The 23,944-nt window shown below is 46.6% G+C and overlaps 1 protein-coding gene across 2 annotated transcripts in view; it reads right to left on the bottom strand.

The window, feature by feature from the left end:
- FAF1 (Fas associated factor 1) overlaps nucleotides 1-23,944 on the bottom strand; it is a 303,897-nt gene that overhangs the window by 258,916 nt on the left and 21,037 nt on the right. For both annotated transcript variants that reach the window (XM_040407595.1, XM_040407596.1), the window contains exons 2-3: nucleotides 19,492-19,560; nucleotides 1,066-1,112 (exon numbers count right to left, since the gene is read on the bottom strand). In XM_040407595.1, coding sequence (XP_040263529.1) covers nucleotides 1,066-1,112; nucleotides 19,492-19,560 — 116 coding nt within the window. The remainder of the gene's footprint in view (nucleotides 1-1,065; nucleotides 1,113-19,491; nucleotides 19,561-23,944) is intronic.

Below are 23,944 nucleotides of genomic sequence, written 5' to 3'. Positions count from 1 at the left end.
TGTTGTTCTCCCTCTTCACACCCTGAACTGCCATGTACTACCTCTTCCCCCCTCCCTGCTGCTAGATCTAACACAAAGTGAGAGTTGAAAGGTAGAGCAGAGAGATCAGTAGATCCAGTAACTATAGCAGAGCTCTGACAGATTGATGTCAGATTCCGCAGCGCCAGCAGCTAGGTGAAGGACTCGCACACACTCTGCAGTAGCCAAATGGTAGTTGCTTAATACTGCATTTTGGAAACAAATGAACAATAAAAATAATCCAGTGCTAAGGTGTTCAAGGTGTTGGTCCGATGTTCATATGTGCCCGTATTGCTGGGACAAATAAAGTTTTAAAATTTGCAAATGAACCTCTAAGAGCAACGGGGGCGTTGCCATTACACTTAGAGGCTCAGCTCTCTCTGCAACTGTCACACCTTCTGCACTTTGACATTTTCACTGCCTGGTCCTGTCAATCAAAGTGCAGAGGGTGCGGCAGTTGCAGAGAGAGCAGAGCCTCTAGGAGTAATGGTAACGCCCCCGTTGCTCCCAGAGGCTCATTTGCAAATATTAAAACTTCATTTTTCTCATTAATGCGGACACATAAGAACATGGGACCAACACAGATGCCTTCAGCTGCCAAGTGCACATGTAACAGGTCAGCCAGTGTCATAGGTACAAATCTGCTGACAGATGCCCTTTAAAACATTAGTGCACCCAGGAAGGTGGGTCACACACAATAGCAGACGTGATGCACAAGTACAGGATCTTTACAGAATGAGCGCAACTCTACATCAGTGATGGCTAACCTCCGGCACTCCAGCTGCGGTGAAACTACGACTCCCAGCATGCGCCATTCTTTTCTATTGAGTTCTGAGAACAGCCAAGTAAGTGCACATCTTGGGAGTCGTAGTTTTACCACAGCTGGAGTGCCGGAGGTTAGGGTCACTAAGACAACAGCACAAGTATGAAATGGAGAAGGTCGTCTAAAGACAATTTGTCCAAAAGGGTCTTTGGAAAGCGTACAGTAACTTATGACATACAGGGTGCAAACGTATAAGAATAGGGGGAATACAATATAGCACGTACCTCTGTAAAATGCCGTTTTCTTGTGGTATCACGCCGTTTATTGCGGCCTGTCAGAATAAGAAAGAAAAAGATGCTCAGCACAGCAAGAAGAGATGACCAGAAACTCTGATATAACTGATACACATTCATTCCTATGTGACCCTCCACTAACAAGTGCCCCTACCTACGAGCTAGATCTCTTCCTCTAGGACAGAATTATCACATAGGCTTTACATTTTCTTATCAGTACACTCCATCCATAACTGCGCCAGAAAAAAAATCTTTGCAAGCGACTGACAGCCTTGACGTACCCAGTGCTTCCCACCCATACAAACCTCATTACACCATTATGGGCAGCAAAGAGGACCCACCTGTATACGGACATATGCAGAATAAGATCTAGAAGTCCTAAAATCATCCTCCCGGACTATACAATAGATGAGGGTCCACTTCTCGGGACAAAGAAGGAGAAGCCGCACTCCTGCAAGTGCTACAACCCCTTCATTTACACAGGGACAGAGACATTCATACAAATGGCTGGGTCTAGCACAGGGATCAGCAACCTCTGGCACTCCAGATGTTCTGAAACTACAAGTCCCAGAATCCTCCTTTCACTTCTAGGGGAGTTACAAGAATAGCTGAGTAAGTGCGCATGCTGGGAGTTGTAGTTTTACAGCAGCTGGAGTGCCGAAGGTTGCTGACCCATGGTCTAGCATTATAGCTCATTCCCTTCAGCGGATAAGACGCGCTGTGTGCCCTTTCGCTGCCTTGATTAGGTGAGTAAATATTTGTGTATCCCTTGGAACAAGTAAGGCTACTTTCACACTGGCGTTTTGGTTTCCGATTGTGAGATCCGTTCAGGGCTCTCACAAGCGGTCCAAAACGGATGAGTTTTGCCCTTAATGCATTCTGAATAGATAAGGATCCGCTCAGAATGCATCAGTTTGCCTCCGTTCCGTCTCTATTGCGCTTTGGAGGGGGACACCAAAACGCTGCTTGCAGCGTTTTGGTGTCCGTCCGACGAAACTGAGCCAAACGGATCCGTCCTGACACAATGTAAGTCAATGGAGACGGATCAGTTTTCATTGACACAATAGAAAACGGATCCGTCCCCCATTGACTTTCAATGGTGTTCAAGACGGATCCGTCTTGGCTATGTTACATATAATACAAACTGATCCGTTCTGAACGGATGCATGCGGTTGTATTATCTGAACGGATGCGTTTGTGCAGATCCATGACGGATTTGCACCAAATGCGACTGTGAAAGTAGACTTAAATGTATTTCAGAAATAGCACCTGCTGCAATACTGAAGAACCACCACAAGAGGGTGCAAAGGAGACATCACAGTATCTACTAACCAGTGAAGTTCAAGACTGTGCCATTGCATGTAAAGACAAGTGTACAAAAGCATGACGGGTCGCGAGTGTGAAGTTTAATATCAGGAGAGGAGCATTACATTCCCAAATGTGTCATTAGAATTGTAAATGGAGTTCCCCTTTAACACAGTAATGACAATCGGCTGGGAATATGCGGCACTGGAGAATGGAGTGCAGATGGTAAAGGGCTGATGCTATGTCCAAGTGAAGCTGCACTGAAGGTAATTTAAAAAAAGTGGTCTGAAAAACCTCATTCTTGAATATCTATATTATGGTGGGAATAAGACTGCAGAGTGGGTGCTGGAGAGAGCTGCACCTAATGTATTAAAGAGGTGCAGAGACTTTGATAATTATGGACTATTCTCAGGATAGATCATCAATAGCAGATAGGTGGGGGTCCAACTGCTGGCGCTGCCCGTCAATCAGCTGTATGATGAGGCCACGGCCTCCGGTGAGAGCAGCCTCCTCTTCTTAGGCCAGTGATGTCACATTCATCTGACACATGGCCTAGGTGCCACTCAGTCCTAATTAATAGGGTTTTCTGAGATTTTAATACTGATGATCTTTCCTCAGGATTGGTGGGGGTCCGACACTCGGGACCTCCACCGATCAGCTGTTTGAGAAGGCACCGGCGCTCCTGTGTGTGCCACAGCCTTCTCCTTGCTTACCAACACAGCGCCGTACATTGTATAGCGGCTCAGCCCTATTCACTTCTATGCGGCTGAGTTGCACGTAGGTCACGGTGACCGATGAATGTGTCGTCACTCGGTCTAGGGTAAGCGGAGAGTCGCTGCCTTCTCGAACAGCTGATCGGCGCGAGTCCAGAGTGTCAGACCCCCACTGATCAGATACTGATGACCCATCCAAAGGACTTGAGCAGAAATGAATGACTTTTGCATGCCGGAAAACTGGTGTGCAGCATTTAAAGGGGGTTGTCACTTCAGCAATTGGCATTTATTATGTAGAGGAAGTTAATACAAGGCTCTTACTAATGTAATGTGATTGTCCATATTGTTTCCTTTCCTGGCTGGATTAATTTTTCCATCACATTATACACTGCTCGCATCCAGGGGTTACGACTACCCTGCAATCCAGAAGTGGTGGCCGTTCTTGCACACTATAGGACAAGCGCCAGCCTCTCTGGTGCCCGGAACCATGGAAGCGCACAAAGACTGGTGCTTTTTCCTATAGTGTGCAAGCATGGCCACTGCTGCAGGATTGTGCATTGTCTTAACTTTCTCTACATGACAAATGCTATTTGTTCAAGTGAGACAACCCCTTTAAGCCACTCCTAATCTGTAACATTGCTGCCTACTTTTAAGAAAGCAAATTCAGGGAAATCCAGAAAGCTTTGCAAGAGACTGATTTTATTTTTTATTTTCGTCAAAGTAAGGCCCCTTTCACATGGGCGAGTATTCCGCGCGGGTGCAATACGTGAGGTGAACGCATTGCACCCGCACTGAATCTGGACCCATTCATTTCTATGGGGCTGTGCACATGAGATGTGATTTTCACGCATCACTTATGCGTTGCATGAAAATCGCAGCATGCTCCTCTTTGTGGGTTTTCCACGCAACGCAGTCCCCATAGAAGTGAATGGGGCTGCGTGAAAATCGCAAGCATCCGCAAGCAAGTGCGGATGCGGTGCGATTTTCACGCACGGTTGCTAGGAGACGATCGGGATGGAGACCCAATCATTATTATTTTCCCTTATAACATGGTCTCCTTCTTTGCTGATTGCAGGAAAAGGACCTGTGGTGATGTCACTCCGGTCATCACATGATCCATCACATGATCTTTTACCATGGTGATGGATCATGTGATGGATCATGTGATGACCGGAGTGACGTCACCACAGGTCCTTTTCCTGCAATCAGCAAAGAAGGAGACAGAAGAGATGCCGGTTGCGCGATCAAGTGGACTAAGGTGAGTTAAATTATTTTTTATTTATTTTTAACCCCTCCAGTGCTATTTTACTATGCAGTCTGTATTCAGAATGCTATTATTTTCATTATAACTATGTTATAAGGGAAAATAATACAATCTACAGAAAACCAATCCCAATCCCGAACTTCTGTGAAGAAGTACGGGTAACAAACATGCGCGATTTTTCTCACGCGAGTGCAAAACGCATTACAATGTTTTGCACTCGCGCGGAAAAATCGCGCATGTTGCCGCAACGCACCCGCACCTTTTCCCGCAATGCCCGTGTGAACTCAGCCTAAACCTAAAAGAGTTTTTTGCTGGAAATTTTTTAATTTTCAACATTTTGTAGAGGTGGTTTTTTGTTAGTTTTTTTTGTTTTTTAGGGGTCGACATTTCAGAAGTCCCATAGTGAAGCTGACGGAACACCCAGTGCATCCTGGATTATGGAAAATAAAATAAAACAACAGTAACCCCAAAAAAACACTACAAAAATGACAACACACAAAATGATGCGTATGTAGGTTTTACAAAATATTTCTATAGACTACAGCAGGGGTCTAAACCCTGACACCTGGGGGCCATATAGATCTCTGGGTCCCAATGCATCAGTAGAATAGGGGGCCCCTGTTGGCTACACATGTGTACTGCCACTTTTCTACCTCCAGCACCACTGCAACATCACATGCCACCAATGCCAACCCAAAGGACAAGTCTGCTCTCATATTTGCCCAAATGGCACAAAATATAGCATGCAGTTTGACCAGTAGAAGCTGTGAAAGAATACAGCTGCCACATGGTCATCAGTCTGCTGCATTTATGGGGGGAGGACAGTGCGTAACCACTGCTCCTAACACTTCCTAACACTTACTTCGAAACAGTCCAGATGGCAGGCAATTCGTCAAAAGGACCATCCTGCTTCTCTCAGTTCTGTGATGCACCCCCTTGCAAAGTCTGTCAACTGGGCAAAATGTCTTTGAGTACATGGTAGAGTCATGTCTAGCAGTTAGCAATATCTCACCAGGAGGTACACCACCCAAAAGGGGCCTCTGAGAGGTTTTTTTTTTTTATTGGGCAGCACTTTTACGGCCTCCTGTGGCAAAACCTAGTGTCAAATCAGACCACACTTGTAACAATTTACATATCTGCCTGAGACATAACTGCATGCTGAGTTCTGCAGAAATACGACATTTGGGTGCGTTTTGTTTTTTGTCGTCAATGAGCGCACATACTCTAATTCCGTCCGTATGGAGCTGGGTATTGCAGCCCTCCTTCCACTGAAGCGAATGGGGGCAGCACTGCAGTTACCTGCTCTGTCCACTACACAACGGACAGAGCTGTTTAGTTCCTGCGGAAGAGCTCCAAGGAAACAGCTGGGCGGCATGTCAGACCCCACCGATCCGATACGGATGGCCTATTCTAAAGATATCAAAATCCTGGACAACCCCTTTAAGTCATTCTCTACAGAGGACAGTTACCCGCTGTTTTTTGTTCCTCGGTGCTTGCCCCTTAGGGTACATTCACATGGCCGTTCTCAGAACCATTACAGTCTATGGGGTTATCCAAACAGCCAGTGAATAGCGGGCGTCCAAAAAATAGGACATGCCCTAATGAAAATCAATGGACCGGTTTCTAAAGGACGGTTAGACAAGAGTGCACCCATCTAACGGTTGTTAAAAACGGGTACACAAAGTTACAAAAAAAATAAAAAAATGAAAAAAAACCTCACCTCACCCCAGGCACGCATGGGAACACTCGTTACGTACTAGAGGCAGTAGGACCTAACGTTCCCAGCGTTGTGACGTCACATGATCACTCTGGGGGTGTCGGGTCCTGCTGCCTCCAGTGGAGAGCAAGTGTCCCACGTGCCTGTGGGAGGGGAGTTACTTGGTAGTTTTCTTTTTTTGTTTTGTGGGGGGGGGGGGGGTGTTGGGGTATGATATACAGTACAGACCAAAAGTTTGGACACATCTTCTCATTCAAAGAGTTTTCTTTATTTTCATGACTATGAAGGCATCAAAACTATGAATTAACACATGTGGAATTATATACATAACAAACAAGTGTGAAACAACTGAAAATATGTCATATTCTAGGTTCTTCAAAGTAGCCACCTTTTGCTTTGATTACTGCTTTGCACACTCTTGGCATTCTCTTGATGAGCTTCAAGAGGTAGTCCCCTGAAATGGTTTTCACTTCACAGGTGTGCCCTGTCAGGTTTAATAAGTGGGATTTCTTGCCTTATAAATGGGGTTGGGACCATCAGTGGCGTTGAGGAGAAGTCAGGTGGATACACAGCTGATAGTCCTACTGAATAGACTGTTAGAATTTGTATTATGGCAAGAAAAAAGCAGCTAAGTAAAGAAAAACGAGTGGCCATCATTACTTTAAGAAATGAAGGTCAGTCAGTCAGCCAAAAAATTGGGAAAACTTTGAAAGTAAGGGCTGTTTGACCATGAAGGAGAGTGATGGCGTGCTGCGCCAGATGACCAGTGTGCAAAGCAGTAATCAAAGCAAAAGGTGGCTACTTTGAAGAACCTAGAATATGACATATTTTCAGTTGTTTCACACTTGTTTGTTATCTTTATAATTCCACATGTGTTAATTCATAGTTTTGATGCCTTCATAGTCATGAAAATAAAGAAAACTCTTTGAATGAGAAGGTGTGTCCAAACTTTTGGTCTGTACTGTATATATATATATATATATATATATATATATATATTATATTATATTATATTATATATAGGCACAAAATGGGCCATTATAGATACTGGGGGCACTAGATGTACACACTGAGGGCACTGTAGGGGGCATGATACATACGGTGGGCCCTGCAGGGGTTGGGTTTTTAAACAAAAGCCGATTAAATTAATCCAAAATGGACGAAAAACGGATGTTAAAACCAACAGGCGTCCAGGAAATGGATGCACACACGGATACAAGCTGGTCATGAAAAACTAACAGTGTGTCCGTTTTTAACTGCTGTTTTTTATTTGCCTGTGTACGTACCCTCAGGTGTTTTGGCTCAGCTCCATTAGGGCAGAGCTGAGGTCTGCGACTACAGCTCGGGCTCCGTTCACACCTGCGTCAGAGGCTTTGTCAGGAGCCTCCACTGCAGATTCTGTCAAAAACTGCGCTGCTCGTACATCACATGTACAACTGCATTGAGCTTTCCCCGCGCACCAGCGGCAGGTGAGCGTCTCGCGCCCGTGTAAGATCAGGACAGCGATTACACGCGTCGTGCGCATACGAGCCGTGCGTGCGTTCTTAACCTGTGATGACACTTCTTCCAAGACGTGTCTGAGACAAAGAGCTCTCTATGGCCAAGAATAAAACCCCGTTCTCCCCGCACAAAGCAGCCGATTGGGTCACTTGGAGCCGGAGCGATGACTCCGCACTTCTGTCTCTCTCCTACTTGGCGAATGTGCAAAGGAAACAGAGCGGGGGGAGGGGGGGGGGGCTCCAATCACCGACTTTTCCATAAATAAATCTGCAGAACTGAACTTTGATGTTTGCTAGAGACCGAACGGCTTCCTGCGTCTCAAGGGCTAAACACACGCATGAATGTGTACACGGATGTAATGACATCCGTGTACATAACATACCAAAGGCATGTGCGCATTCACACAGAGGCGGCCTGCCCCCCGGGCCTCTGCAGACGCTGTGTAACTAAAGCTACCCGAGTGCCGAGGCTGCAGAGCCCGGGAGTTAGAGAGATTACGCAACAACAGCTCAGTGTACAATAAATGCTGGGAGTTGTAGTGCTACAACAGCTAAGAACCACAGATGGCAAAGCACTGTGGTTAACTGTACTATTAATATTGGGGGTTGTAGTGCTATAACAGCCAAGAACTGCAGCTAGCAAAACACTGTAGTTAAGCATACTAAGAATGCTGGGGGTAGTAGTGCTATAACAGCTAAGTATCGCAGGTGCCCGAGCACTGTAGTTAAGTGTATTATAAATGCTGGGGGTTGTAGTGCTATAACAGCCAAGAACCACAGGTGGCAAAGCACTGTAGGCAAGTGTACTATGAATGCTGGGGGTTGTAGTACTAGAACAGAACACACAGCACTGTAGATGATGTAGAACTCCAGGTACCACTACATGAGATAGGTATAGGGCTGTAATAGGGAAGACTGTACACCACAGGCGTGCGGCTAAAGATCGCAGCATAATAAGAGCGCATGTGGTCACACTGCAACATATCGCAACCATGACATAAATCCAGTCAATTATGCGACATACTGCGATCACTGGCCTCACGACTAACACCTCTATGTAGCCTTACATCGCCTTTCCTCCACACATAAGGATTCCCCCGCGGTCCCTTGTAAGGTCCTTGAAATCTATAGATCAAGTGCCAGTTCTTGATATTGACCAGGTTTTCTGCAGGAACAACCCCATTCAGCAGAAATTTTTAAAAGTCAGTTCCACTAATGTGAACGGGATGTGAATGGGTCAGCATCCGTTCCGTCCATCGAGTGAACTCCGTTTCTCAGTTTCGCAGAAATATTTGCATCAAAATCTGCCGCGCCTTTAGAGACTCTACCAGCTCATGGGTCAGTGAGACAGAGCTCCTAGGGCAGACCTGTGCGTCTCGGAGGATGCAGACTACATACACATCCCATCTAGCCTGATCCTGCAGATCTGTGGGGGCCAATGACCTGTACCCCCATTCATCAGCTGCATACAGTGGACGGAGGGCTCCATCCCCAGTGAGCACCACAGCTCAGCGTTCATTGACTTGAATGAGCTGCAGTACCCCGCCACGGCCACTACACAGCGAACGGAACCAGGCATTTTCAGTGCGGCCCACCGGATAGTATCTGGAGCCATTGCTGCCCTAAAGAGCTGATGAGCGGAGGTACCAGACCCCCACTAATTTGATATTAATGACCTATCCTAAAGATCCTGGAAAACCCCTTTAACGACCAGAAGCTTTTAGTACTTTTGTGTACACTATGCTTTAAACGGGTTTTCCACGATATTTGAACTGTTGATCTATCCTGACTGGTGGGTTCTGACCCCCACTGATCAGCTGTTTGAGAGTCACCGGTGCTTGCAGTAGCGCCTCGGCCATCTGAAGTCACGTTCATCAGTCAAACGGCCTAGGAGTAGCTCAGTCCCATTGAAGTGAATAGAGCTGAGCTGCAATACCTAGTACAGCCACTATACAATGCACGGCGCTGTGCTGAGCGGCGGGGGTCCCGGGTGTCAGATACTGATGACCTATCCAGAGGATAGGTCATTAGTATAAAATAAAAAAAATCTCAGAAAACCTCTTTAAGGTCTCATGCACACGACCAGTGTTTTGGTCCGCATCTGAGCTGCAGAATTTGCGGCTTGGATGAGGGCCCATTCACTTCAATGGGGCCGCAAAAGATGCGGACAGCACTTGCTCCGTTCCGTGGTCCACAAAAAAAACATAACCTGTCCTATTCTTGACCATTTTGCGGACAAGAATAGGCAGTAATATTAATGGTTGTCCGCGCCATTCCGCAAATTGCGGAATGCACATGGACGCCATCCGTGTTTCACGGATCTGCAATTTGCGGACTGCAAAACACACAACGGTCGTATGTATGAGGACTAACACCCCTTTTATATGTGCTGGTAAAATAATTTTTTCAGGTTTTTTTGTCTTTTTATTTATTTTTTTAACGGATGAGCGAATCAAGTCGATTCACATAAAACTTTGTTCTAAGGCCTCATGCACACGGTCATTGTTTTGGTCCGCATCCGAGCCGCAGTTTAGGCGGCTCTGATGCGGACCTATTCACTTCAATGGGGCCGCAAAAGATGTGGACAGCACTCCGTGTGCATCTGCAAAAAAAGAGGGTTAGTCAGCACCTCCCAGTGCGCAGGTGCACGCCGCCATGGCAAAGACCTAGAGGAAAAAAAGGAGACAATGCGGCAGCACTCTGCAAATCAGACAAAGTACAACAATGCTTACAAAAATTATGGTGCTAATACTACGCTTAAAAAGCGAGATGCTTGGTCAATGCATTTTGTACAAAACCATCTAAGCCCGTATGCCAAACGTCAAGGCGATCTCTGTTACACGGGTCCTAACACTAAATACTACCTGTTATGCGCCATAATGACCGCCATAAAATTCAGGGAGTGTTGGACCCACATGCATGCTGGATCCACTCTGCCTTTTTCCGTTTTTTGTGCCAAAATGGCCTCCATTACAAGGGATGCAGGTACCAACATGCATGCTGAGCCCACTCTATACCCTTCCTGGTGCTAAACAGCTTCCAATGAATGTAGTGAGAGCAGGCCACAGCTTTATACTGAGAATAATTAAAATCAGCCTATGGGGCAGACAGGCTAATCAGGAGTGCACGACTCGCTGGAGTGCCACATCTCCAGCATTGTAAATCTGCAAAAAAAGAGGGTTAGTCAGCACCTCCCAGTGCGCAGGTGCACGCCGCCATGGCAAAGACCTAGAGGAAAAAAAGGAGACAATGCGGCAGCACTCTGCAAATCAGACAAAGTACAACAATGCTTACAAAAATTATGGTGCTAATACTACGCTTAAAAAGCGAGATGCTTGGTCAATGCATTTTGTACAAAACCATCTAAGCCCGTATGCCAAACGTCAAGGCGATCTCTGTTACACGGGTCCTAACACTAAATACTACCTGTTATGCGCCATAATGACCGCCATAAAATTCAGGGAGTGTTGGACCCACATGCATGCTGGATCCACTCTGCCTTTTTCCGTTTTTTGTGCCAAAATGGCCTCCATTACAAGGGATGCAGGTACCAACATGCATGCTGAGCCCACTCTATACCCTTCCTGGTGCTAAAGCAGTATAAAGCTGTGGCCTGCTCTCACTACATTCATTGGAAGCTGTTTAGCACCAGGAAGGGTATAGAGTGGGCTCAGCATGCATGTTGGTACCTGCATCCCTTGTAATGGAGGCCATTTTGGCACAAAAAACGGAAAAAGGCAGAGTGGATCCAGCATGCATGTGGGTCCAACACTCCCTGAATTTTATGGCGGTCATTATGGCGCATAACAGGTAGTATTTAGTGTTAGGACCCGTGTAACAGAGATCGCCTTGACGTTTGGCATACGGGCTTAGATGGTTTTGTACAAAATGCATTGACCAAGCATCTCGCTTTTTAAGCGTAGTATTAGCACCATAATTTTTGTAAGCATTGTTGTACTTTGTCTGATTTGCAGAGTGCTGCCGCATTGTCTCCTTTTTTTCCTCTAGGTCTTTGCCATGGCGGCGTGCACCTGCGCACTGGGAGGTGCTGACTAACCCTCTTTTTTTGCAGATTTACAATGCTGGAGATGTGGCACTCCAGCGAGTCGTGCACTCCTGATTAGCCTGTCTGCCCCATAGGCTGATTTTAATTATTCTCAGTATAAAGCTGTGGCCTGCTCTCACTACATTCATTGGAAGCTGTTTAGCACCAGGAAGGGTATAGAGTGGGCTCAGCATGCATGTTGGTACCTGCATCCCTTGTAATGGAGGCCATTTTGGCACAAAAAACGGAAAAAGGCAGAGTGGATCCAGCATGCATGTGGGTCCAACACTCCCTGAATTTTATGGCGGTCATTATGGCGCATAACAGGTAGTATTTAGTGTTAGGACCCGTGTAACAGAGATCGCCTTGACGTTTGGCATACGGGCTTAGATGGTTTTGTACAAAATGCATTGACCAAGCATCTCGCTTTTTAAGCGTAGTATTAGCACCATAATTTTTGTAAGCATTGTTGTACTTTGTCTGATTTGCAGAGTGCTGCCGCATTGTCTCCTTTTTTTCCTCTAGGTCTTTGCCATGGCGGCGTGCACCTGCGCACTGGGAGGTGCTGACTAACCCTCTTTTTTTGCAGATTTACAATGCTGGAGATGTGGCACTCCAGCGAGTCGTGCACTCCTGATTAGCCTGTCTGCCCCATAGGCTGATTTTAATTATTCTCAGTATAAAGCTGTGGCCTGCTCTCACTACATTCATTGGAAGCTGTTTAGCACCAGGAAGGGTATAGAGTGGGCTCAGCATGCATGTTGGTACCTGCATCCCTTGTAATGGAGGCCATTTTGGCACAAAAAACGGAAAAAGGCAGAGTGGATCCAGCATGCATGTGGGTCCAACACTCCCTGAATTTTATGGCGGTCATTATGGCGCATAACAGGTAGTATTTAGTGTTAGGACCCGTGTAACAGAGATCGCCTTGACGTTTGGCATACGGGCTTAGATGGTTTTGTACAAAATGCATTGACCAAGCATCTCGCTTTTTAAGCGTAGTATTAGCACCATAATTTTTGTAAGCATTGTTGTACTTTGTCTGATTTGCAGAGTGCTGCCGCATTGTCTCCTTTTTTTCCTCTAGGTCTTTGCCATGGCGGCGTGCACCTGCGCACTGGGAGGTGCTGACTAACCCTCTTTTTTTGCAGATTTACAATGCTGGAGATGTGGCACTCCAGCGAGTCGTGCACTCCTGATTAGCCTGTCTGCCCCATAGGCTGATTTTAATTATTCTCAGTATAAAGCTGTGGCCTGCTCTCACTACATTCATTGGAAGCTGTTTAGCACCAGGAAGGGTATAGAGTGGGCTCAGCATGCATGTTGGTACCTGCATCCCTTGTAATGGAGGCCATTTTGGCACAAAAAACGGAAAAAGGCAGAGTGGATCCAGCATGCATGTGGGTCCAACACTCCCTGAATTTTATGGCGGTCATTATGGCGCATAACAGGTAGTATTTAGTGTTAGGACCCGTGTAACAGAGATCGCCTTGACGTTTGGCATACGGGCTTAGATGGTTTTGTACAAAATGCATTGACCAAGCATCTCGCTTTTTAAGCGTAGTATTAGCACCATAATTTTTGTAAGCATTGTTGTACTTTGTCTGATTTGCAGAGTGCTGCCGCATTGTCTCCTTTTTTTCCTCTAGGTCTTTGCCATGGCGGCGTGCACCTGCGCACTGGGAGGTGCTGACTAACCCTCTTTTTTTGCAGATTTACAATGCTGGAGATGTGGCACTCCAGCGAGTCGTGCACTCCTGATTAGCCTGTCTGCCCCATAGGCTGATTTTAATTATTCTCAGTATAAAGCTGTGGCCTGCTCTCACTACATTCATTGGAAGCTGTTTAGCACCAGGAAGGGTATAGAGTGGGCTCAGCATGCATGTTGGTACCTGCATCCCTTGTAATGGAGGCCATTTTGGCACAAAAAACGGAAAAAGGCAGAGTGGATCCAGCATGCATGTGGGTCCAACACTCCCTGAATTTTATGGCGGTCATTATGGCGCATAACAGGTAGTATTTAGTGTTAGGACCCGTGTAACAGAGATCGCCTTGACGTTTGGCATACGGGCTTAGATGGTTTTGTACAAAATGCATTGACCAAGCATCTCGCTTTTTAAGCGTAGTATTAGCACCATAATTTTTGTAAGCATTGTTGTACTTTGTCTGATTTGCAGAGTGCTGCCGCATTGTCTCCTTTTTTTCCTCTAGCACTCCGTGTGCAGTCCGCATCCGTTGCTCCGTTCCGTGGTCAGCAAAAAAAATATAACCTGTCCTATTCTTGTCCGTTTTGCAGACAAGAATGGACAGTCATATTAATGGCTGTACGTGCCGTTCGGCAAATTGCGGAACGCACACAGACGCCATCCGTGTTGTGCGGATCCTCGGTTTGCGGACCAAAAAAAAAAAAAAAAAAACACACAACGGTCGTGTGCATGAGGCCCAATACTGTACGGAGCAGGAGCTCCGTACAGTATTAGAATGTATTGGCTCCGATGAGCCGAAGTTATTGCTTTGCGAAGGCTCGTGAGATTTCGAGCAATAACTTCATAAATTTATTTGTACTGTAAAAAAACACATTTCCCGATTTCGGGTTCGGTTCTAAGTGGAACCTTGTTGTTTTTTTACAGTAAAAATTTATTTATGAAGTTATTGCGCAAAGTCTCACGAACCTTCGCAAAGCAATAACTTCAGCTTCATCTGAAGTCGCTTCGCTCGTCCCCAATCGTGACCCACGTGCCGGGGGCGATCCCTTCGTCGGTGGGTGCAGCAGCTTCAACCTTTTATCTACCACAGGGCCCCCCCCCCCAGTGGTCGGACCGCCACAGGAAATACATTTATACCCATTTCTATCTTCAGGGTGTGAACGACCCCTTCAGGACATCAACATCAACATCACAAGGACAGCGCAAAAGGTCTCTGCTCTAAAAGAAGGAAATCCAGGTAGGCGGAGGAGGCCGTGCGGTTAACCCCTTGTGTGCCACCTATCAGAAATTAGGAATAACGCCCATAGAGAGTCTGTAGGTGAATGAGCACAAACTCCTTTTAAAATAATGCATGACGCCAATGAGGGAGTACCAGCGCTTCCTCCCACACATCACACGACGGATGGCACCACCTAAATTGGCCACACACTACACTGAGCTCACTTACAAACCAAGACACGTGTAAACCCTTTCACGCCCGGATGACGCATCACCCGAGCACCTGGGAGGCTTTGAGCTTTCTGAGGGAACAGTTCTTCTGACGTTATCTCCCCTCGGGTCCTCAATAAACAGGCAACGAAAATATGAAAGGGTAATGACAGCTACAGGAACCGGAGTCGGGGGGGGGGGGGGGGGGGGGGGGGGGGGGGGGGGGGGGGGGGGGGGGGGGGGGGGGGGGTGTAATACATGAATGGGATCTTGTGAAAGCAGCTGAGCCTGCGGACTGCAAGTGCAATTCAAATGCAATAAAACTAAGGCTCCATTCACACGTCCGCAAATGGGTCCGCATCCGTTCCGCAATTTTGCAGAACGGGTGCGGACCCATTCATTTTCTATGGGGACGGAATGGAAGCGGACAGCACACAGTGTGCTGTCAGCATCCGCATTTGCGGAGCGCGGCCCCAATCTTCAGGTCTGCAGCTCCGCAAAAGATAGAACATGTCCTATTCTTGTCCGCAGCTTGCGGACAAGAAAAGGCATTTCTATAGGGGTGCCGGGCGGGTGTGTTGCGGATCCGCAATACACCACGGACGTGTGAATGGAGCCAAAGGGCATTTCCTTCTGAAATTGTAAAAAAAAACAAAAAAAAAACGGACAGAAGACTTGTTACAGAGAAATCCAGGCATACTGTGCAGCAGCTCACGCTGGGAGATTCGGGGGTATGTTCACACGGAGAGGATACGCTGCTATTTTTCCTTTTCCACAGAAGAAAATCTGCAGTGTATTACAGCACCAGCAAAGGGGATGATATTGTAAATCCGCAGTGCGCCAATTCACATTGCAGATTCCCACCGGAGATTTCACCGCTTGCAATGAACAGGGTGAAATCCACTGCAAATCTGCAGCAAAATTTAAGACATATGCATGTAAGGCTACTTTCACACTTGAGTTTGGTGCGGATCCGTTCAGTTAACACAACAGTCTGCATCCGTTCAGAACGGATCCGTTTGCATTATCTGTAACATGGCCAAGACGGATCCGTCATGAACTCCATTGAAAGTCAATGGGGGACGGATCCGTTTTCTATTGAGCCAGATAGGGTTCAGTGAAAATGGATCCGTCCCCATTGACTTACATTGTGTGTCAGAACGGATCCGCTTGTATTATCTGTAACATAGCCAAAACGGATCCGTCTTGAACACCATTGAAAGTCGATGGAGGACGGATCCGTTTTCTATTGTGTCAGTGAAAACGGATCCGTCCCTATTGACTTAAATTGTGTGTCAGGACAGATTCGTTTGGCTCAATTTTGTCAGACGGACACCAAAACGCTGCAGGCAGCCTCCAAAGCGGAATGGAGACGGAACGGAGGCAAACTGATGCATCCTGAGCGGATCCTTTTCCATTCAGAATGCATTAGGGCAAAACTGATCCGTTTTGGACCGCGTGTGAGAGCCCTGAACGGATCTCAAATGGAAAGCCAAAACGCCAGTGTGAAAGTAGCCTTACTCGTGTACATTTTGCTGCAGATTCACAACAAAATCCAAGGCTGATTTTATTTCTGCCCACTTTGCGTAAGGCAGGGGTGGCCAACCTTACCGACACAAAGAGCCAAAAAAAAATAAAAAAATCATGACTACCAGGAGCCACAAACTATACATTTACACACGAGTCACAGTATTTTTCGCCCTACAAGGTGCACCTAGGTTTTAACAAAGAAAAAGCTAAAAAAAAATAGTAACATAGTATATAAGCATCATTAGCAGAGAAAAAAAGAAAAAATATATTTTTCATCAGACCTCAGATCAGACTCCTAAATCAGATTCCCAATCCTCATCAGACCTCAAAAATCAGACTCCCAGTGTCAGACCCCCCCCCCCCATATGCTCGGATCTGCCCCCCCCCCACATATGCTCAGATCTGACCCCCCCCACATATGCTCAGATCTGACCCCCCCCCACATATGCTCAGATCTGACCCCCCCCCCCACATATGCTCAGATCTGACCCCCCCCCCCACATATGCTCAGATCTGACCCCCCCCCCACATATGCTCAGATCTGACCCCCCCCCCACATATGCTCAGATCTGACCCCCCCCCCCACATATGCTCAGATCTGACCCCCCCCCCACATATGCTCAGATCTGACCCCCCCCCCCCACATATGCTCAGATCTGACCCCCCCCCCACATATGCTCAGATAAGACCCCCCCCCCCCACATATGCTCAGATCTGACCCCCCCCCACATATGCTCAGATAAGACCCCCCCCCCACATATGCTCAGATAAGACCCTCCCCCCACATATGCTCAGATAAGACCCTCCCCCCACATATGCTCAGATAAGACCCTCCCCCCACATATGCTCAGATAAGACCCTCACCCCACATATGCCCAGATAAGACCCTCCCCCCATATGCCCAGATAAGACCCTCCCCCAATATGCCCAGATAAGACCCTCCCCCATATGCCCAGATAAGACCCTCCCCCCATATGCTCAGATAAGACCCTCCCCCCATATGCTCAGATAAGACCCTCCCCCCATATGCTCAGATAAGACCCTCCCCCCATATGCTCAGATAAGACCCTCCCCCCATATGCTCAGATAAGACCCTCCCCCCATATGCTCAGATAAGACCCTCCCCCCATATGCTCAGATAAGACCCTCCCCCCATATGCTCAGATAAGACCCTCCCCCATATGCTCAGATAAGACCCTCCCCCCATATGCTCAGATAAGACCCTCCCCCATATGCTCAGATAAGACCCTCCCCCCATATGCTCAGATAAGACCCTCCCCCCATATGCTCAGATAAGACCCTCCCCCCATATGCTCAGATAAGACCCTCCCCCCATATGCTCAGATAAGACCCTCCCCCCATATGCTCAGATAAGACCCCCCCCCCATATGCTCAGATAAGACCCTCCCCCCATATGCTCAGATAAGACCCTCCCCCCATATGCTCAGATAAGACCCTCCCCCCATATGCTCAGATAAGACCCTCCCCCCATATGCTCAGTTCTATAATTTAAAAAAAATCTCTTCCCTCTCCCGATCAGGCACCAGCTACTCTGCAGGTGTACTCTCCACTGTGACCTGATGAGCACAAGGTCAGGTCATAGAGCGTGTCGCCACGTACTACGTTCTCACACTGTGTGCATCAGGACGTAGTGGAGAGTGAGCTGGAGCTGCAGAGTAGTAACAGTGACCGATCAGGAAAAGAGATCTGAGCCTGGGGTGGAGAGTGAGCCGGCCTGACTGCTTCCCGGCTCCACAGCTAGAGCCGCACTTGAAGAAGCAAAGAGCCGCATGAGGCTCAAGAGCCACGGGTTGGCCACCCTGCCCTAAGGTTATGTTCACAGGGCAAAAAAAAAAAAAAACACAGCAAAAAGAATCTGTGGCAGATTAGAAGGGAATCTGCTTCTGAGGATAAGCCGTTTTTGGAGGTTTAACCGCAAATCAGTGTATTTTACCACCTTTTCATTCAATTCGATTTGGAACACGTCGTCAAAAATGCCCCTTTTGAAACATTTTTAAAACAGCGGTTAAAAATATGCTCTCATGTGCATCAGGGCACGTATTCCCCATTGAAAACAAAGCAGATAGAATTCAGGGTGTCCACACCCTCAATCCACATGGCCAGGCTTGCCTGACGTCCCTGAGGACAGGGAACGGGCAGTGGAAGCAGGGTGCACGGGGTGCGCACGGGCAGTGGAAGCGGGGTGCGCACGGGCAGTGGAAGCGGGGTGCGCACGGGCAGTGGAAGCGGGGTGCGCACGGGCAGTGGAAGCGGGGTGCGCACGGGCAGTGGAAGCAGGGTGCACGGGGTGCGCACGGGCAGTGGAAGCAGTGTGTACTTTTAGAGACTGAGTGCCCAAACTGCAACCAACTACCCACTAATTTATCGCAAAGTGCCAACACGGCAATACGCTTTAGTTTTGTTCCCATTCATTGTCAATGGGAATAAAACATAACTGAACAGAACGGAATTCTCCAAAATGCATTTCTTTCCGTTTAGCTGCGTTCCCATACCGGAGAGCAAACCGCTGCATGTTGCAGTTTGCTTTCCATCCTGGGATTTCTCTGACACAATAGAAAACGGATCCGTCCCCCATTGACTTTCAGTGGAGGTCATGACGCAGCCATCTTGGCCATGTTAAAGATAATATAACCGGATCCATTCATCACAGATGCAGACGGTTGAATTATCAGTAACAGAAGTGTTTTTGCTGAGCCCTGACGGATCCAGTACAAACGCCGGTGTGAAAGTAGCCTCAAGAGAAAACCTATGTTAGATTTGCCATGGGCAAATCCACTGTAGATGTTTTATAGACTCTGAGGCTGACGCTCTGGTCTCTGCCATGGCAGATCCACTTCTAAAGCCGCTGTATGCCTGCGATTTTAAAATCAGCAGTGTTCTCGTCATTCTGCGCAGATTTTTTTTCTGCAGCAAGTGAATAGGGATGTAAAATACGCCTTCCACTTACATGAGCTGCAGAATGACTCCGCCAGGATCCTGAAAGTGTGAACGGAGACATACTAGATTGTCAGCCCCATGGGGGACAGTGTGATGCTGAAGTCTGTGCGGAATGTGTCAGCGATATAGAAGTGAGTAACGTAAAAGGTACAAACAGGGCCAAAGATGACAAAATAAACATCAGCGCAGTAGAAATGTATTTTTATTATATCAGATCTATAGACTGAGAACGAATGGGAAAAAGCCACTTACTAATAAGTCCCAGTTGTTCTGCTCGAGCAGGGTGATGGCCTCATCGATATTCTCGATGCCGGTGCATGCCTGGAAGAGGAGCAGAGAATACAAAGAGTTACAGAGCGGCAGGGTCTCCGGTTTCAGGCTGGCAGCAGTAGCGGGTCTCGTAACTGTGTCACCTTCTCCAGCTCGCTGTGGTCCAAGGTAATGTTTTACCAAACTTTGAACTATATGTGAACTTTCTTCTAACCACATCCAGCAAGCAGCGGACCTCGTCCGCTCTACCACACAATGGAAAGATTTGGAAATGCTTTTCTAATAAGCAAATTTACTTAAAGGGGTTTTCCATTTCCTGCAACAACAAAAAAAACTAACTCGCTGCTGTATAACAAAAGGCTGTTCAAGGGAGCCGGTTAGGCCTGCGGCGTGGGTCGGCATCAGCATCCTTATTTCAGATGCAGACGGGCACAGGTCCTAACAGTGCATCTGGCTGGTGGCAGCTGAAAGATGGAACTGAGCATGGGGGCGACCAGCTGAGCGAGGTTCCTGAGGTGGACAGAGGACAAGCAGGAGGTGGCGCTATACAGGTAGATTTTATTTAATAACCCAGCAGGTATACTAAATTTTTAATTTCATGCAATTACAAAAGTAGTCGGATGCAGGTGCTGATACGAAAAACGTGTGATATTTTTCGTGAGACAACCCCTTTAAAAGGGATTGTTTGAGATATTGAGGGCACTGATTAGCAGCAATGGTCACGTGCAGTACACCGCCACTGCGGTCTCAAAACAAACAGCTGCTGAAGTACAGAACCAGCGCCACAGGGAATGGCACTGGAAAAAGAGATTGTTATGTTTTTTGGGGGGATTTTTTTAAAGCGATTATAGGGGTTTCCGAAATTTTTAAAAAGGAACCTGTCACCTTGCATATGCCATTTAAACTGCCCACAATACCTTACTCCAGTTCGTATGGAGCTCTCAAAGTAGTTCTTGTCTCTAACTAGTGTATGTGTCACTCACCCAACTGGGCCGACCAGCACATGGTCCCGCATTCTATGCTGCTGGCCCTACTTTTGGACTTGTACGGTCTCTCACCTCCGGTTCTCGATTTGGGACTGTTGGATTCTCCTGGTTTAGACTTCAGCTTGGTAACATTTCCAATTTTTTCTATTGTTTTGTTGTGCCTTCCTGTCACTAGTTATTTGTTATTTTTGTCCCCCGTGATCCTTCCCCGATTGCCCCCTGCACATATCTAGGTAGGGACTGTCGTCCAGTTGTAGGCCGCTGCTAGGGCAAGATCGTGCAATAGGTAGGGACAATGTTTTAGGCAGGAATTCAGGGTTCACTGTTCCCTAACGTGACAATATGTCCCAAAAATCCTCTTATAATCTTCTTCCTGTCATATGCAAATCAGTCTGTTCCAAGTCAAGGAGGCTGGGGTTTTCCTTCTCCGAGTCAAGGTTTCCACGCCCGCCTCTTGATTGATCTTCTGTCGGGTAGGGATCTTATGAGAATGTCAATCAAGATGCAGGAGGCAGGGAAACCTTGACTCGGAGAAGGAAAACCCCAGCCTCCTTGACATGAACAGACTATGACAGGAAGAAAATTAAAAGAACATTTTTAGTGCATTTAATAGTTAAAAAATACTCAGCAAGAACTACTTTCAGACCACCACAAGTACATGAATAAGGCACTGTGCCCAGTTTAGACAGCATATCCGAGGGGACAGGTTCTCTTTAGTCATCTTGGACAACCCAGTTTATAATTCTTGGACGATATTCGTGAACTATGGCACAAAAATAGATGGAAGGATTTGCAGATTTACATAAAAGCATAAAATAAAAGATAAATATAAACTGATCATTAAAGTATATTTCTTTATTTTTTTCATTTACATTTCAGAAAAATTTTCAAGCAAAACTTTTGCAAAGGTGTGAAAAATACACATCGAATACAAAAGGTGCAGCGTGCGCAGACACGGCGCTGTCTCCGAGACAAGCAGCCTATGCCGCTTATCACCGACAGAAAAAAAAAAAACCCTGATCGGGTCGACAAAACACTGGGGAAGAGTCAAATTCTCGAAGTGAGAGCCCACTAAACACAGGAGAGCGAGACAAAGAGCAATCACTACAACCGGTCTATGAAGTCCGGTGAAAACCGGATATCTGACACTACCTCTGCAAAGACAGGCAAGTGCTGACGACAATGACTGTCACAAATAAACCGACCCTGCAGTTACCCCTTCCGCACCACAAGGGGGAGATGTGCACGACGGGCGCTGCAGAAGACGGGCATTTTCTTCTAAGACAATTATCAACTTCCTCGGCAGTGAGGTTAGCAAATCTGGCCTTACGTGAGGACTTATCTCAGGAGCCAGATGATTAATGCGACCAGAAAAATTCTCGTCTGCAGAAGTCCTTAATGTCTGGATACTAAAAGAAAGAAAAAAATAATAATACAGTCCAGGAGAGGACTAACTGCAGTAATCTGGACGTCAGTCGGTGTATAAGGCCTCTTTCACACGAACCATATGGTGAACGCATTGCACCCGCACTGAATCCGGACCCATTCACTTCAATGGGGCTGTGCAGATAAGCGATGATTTTCACGCATCACTTGTGCGTTGCGTGAAAATCGCAGCATGTTCTATATTCTGCGTTTTTCACGCAACGCAGGCCCCATAGAAATGAATAGGTCTGAAAATCGCAAGCAAGGGCGGATTCGGTGCAATTTTCACGCATGGTTGCTAGAAGATGATAGGGATGAGCAACCCCGGACCCCATTAAAGGGTATTCACTGTATTATATTCCCTTATAACATGGTTATAAAGGAAAATAATAGCATTCTTTAATACAGAATGCGAAGTAAATTAGGAAAAAAAACTCACCTCATCCACTTGATCGCGCAGCCGGCATCGTCTTCTTTCAGGACCTGAAAAGGACCTTTGATGACGTAATCACGCTCAGATTAAGTCATCAAAAGGTCCCTTTGCAGGTCCTGAAAGAAGAAGCAAAAAGACGATGCCGGCTGCGCGATCAAGTGGATGAGGTGAGTTAATTTTTTTTCCTAATTTACTTCGCATTCTGTATTAAAGAATGCTATTATTTTCCTTTATAACCATGTTATAAGGGGAAGGGGGGGGGGGAATCTACAGAACACCGAACCCAAACCCGAACTCCAGAGAAGAAGTCCGGGTTCGGGTCTGGATAACACATTCATTTTCTTTTCACGAGCGTGCAAAACGCATTGCACTCGCGCGGAAAAAAAACTGAACCTCGGAACGCAATCGCAGTCAAAACCGAGTGCAATTGCGTGCCTACTCGCACGGTTTTCCCGCAATGCACATGCAACGCATCTGGAGCAAATCCGGGACGCCCGTTTGAAAGAGACCTATGGATTGGCTCAGAATGTGTTCAGGGAAACTCGCACTATTTTGCTAGCAAGTTCAGTCAGTTTTGTCAGCGATTGCGTTTAGCTTTTTCCGCGCGGGTGTAATGCGTTTTTCACACGCGTGATAAAAAAACGGAAGGTTTACAAACAACATTTCTTAGCAACCATTAGTGAAAAACGCATTGCATCCGGACTTGCTTGTTTTTCACTATAGCCCCCTTCCCCTCTATGGGACCAGGGCTGCGTGAAAAACGCAGAATATAGAACTGATGCGTGAAAAAAACGCTCATGTAGACAGACCCATTGAAATGAATGGGTCAGGATTCAGTGCGGGTGCTGTGCGTTCACTATGCACGGAAAACTAACTCGTGTGAAAGGGGCCTAAAAGTGACCCCTGATAATCAGGATCTGTTCGCATCTTATTGTGTTCTTAGGCCGGGTTCATGTCACCGTTCTGTCATATGACGTCATGTAACACATACAGTGATCCAGACTAAAAAAAAATACATAGTAGCCATTGGCTCCTGAACTTAAAAATTTAGTCGCCAAATCGAAACCGAATCAAAATTTTGGTATCGTGACAACACTACGCCGATCAGATCGGCGTAGGGTTGTTTCAATACCAAAATTTTGATTCGCTTTCGTCACCATAAAAAAGTATTGCGATACTTAATACCGCGCAAAAAAAAAAAAAAAACCCGCGTCCATTTCACATTTTATGAAACGTTCGGCCGATAATAGAACAGTCCTATCCTATTTTTTGGGGTGACAAGGTGACAAAAAATGCCAAATGCTCACCGCATAGGAGATCTTTTTTAATAATTTAATAGTTTGGACTTTTCGGACGCAGCGCTATGTAATATGTTTATTTATTTATTGTTTAGATATTTTATATGTAAAATTGGGAAAGGGGGGATTTAAACTTAATATTTTAGGGTACTTTCACACTAGCGTTTTTCATTTCCGGCATATATAGGGGCTCAATACCAGAAAAGAACTGATCAGGCATATCCCCATGCATTCTGAATGGAGAGTAATGCGTTCAGGATGCATCAGGACGTCTTCAGTTTAGTCATTTTGAC

Source organism: Bufo bufo, chromosome 9, assembly GCF_905171765.1.
Source record: "Bufo bufo chromosome 9, aBufBuf1.1, whole genome shotgun sequence".
Lineage (NCBI taxonomy): Eukaryota > Metazoa > Chordata > Amphibia > Anura > Bufonidae > Bufo > Bufo bufo.
The sequence above is the reverse complement of the archived record's forward strand: the minus strand, read 5'-3'. Positions and strand labels throughout refer to the sequence as shown.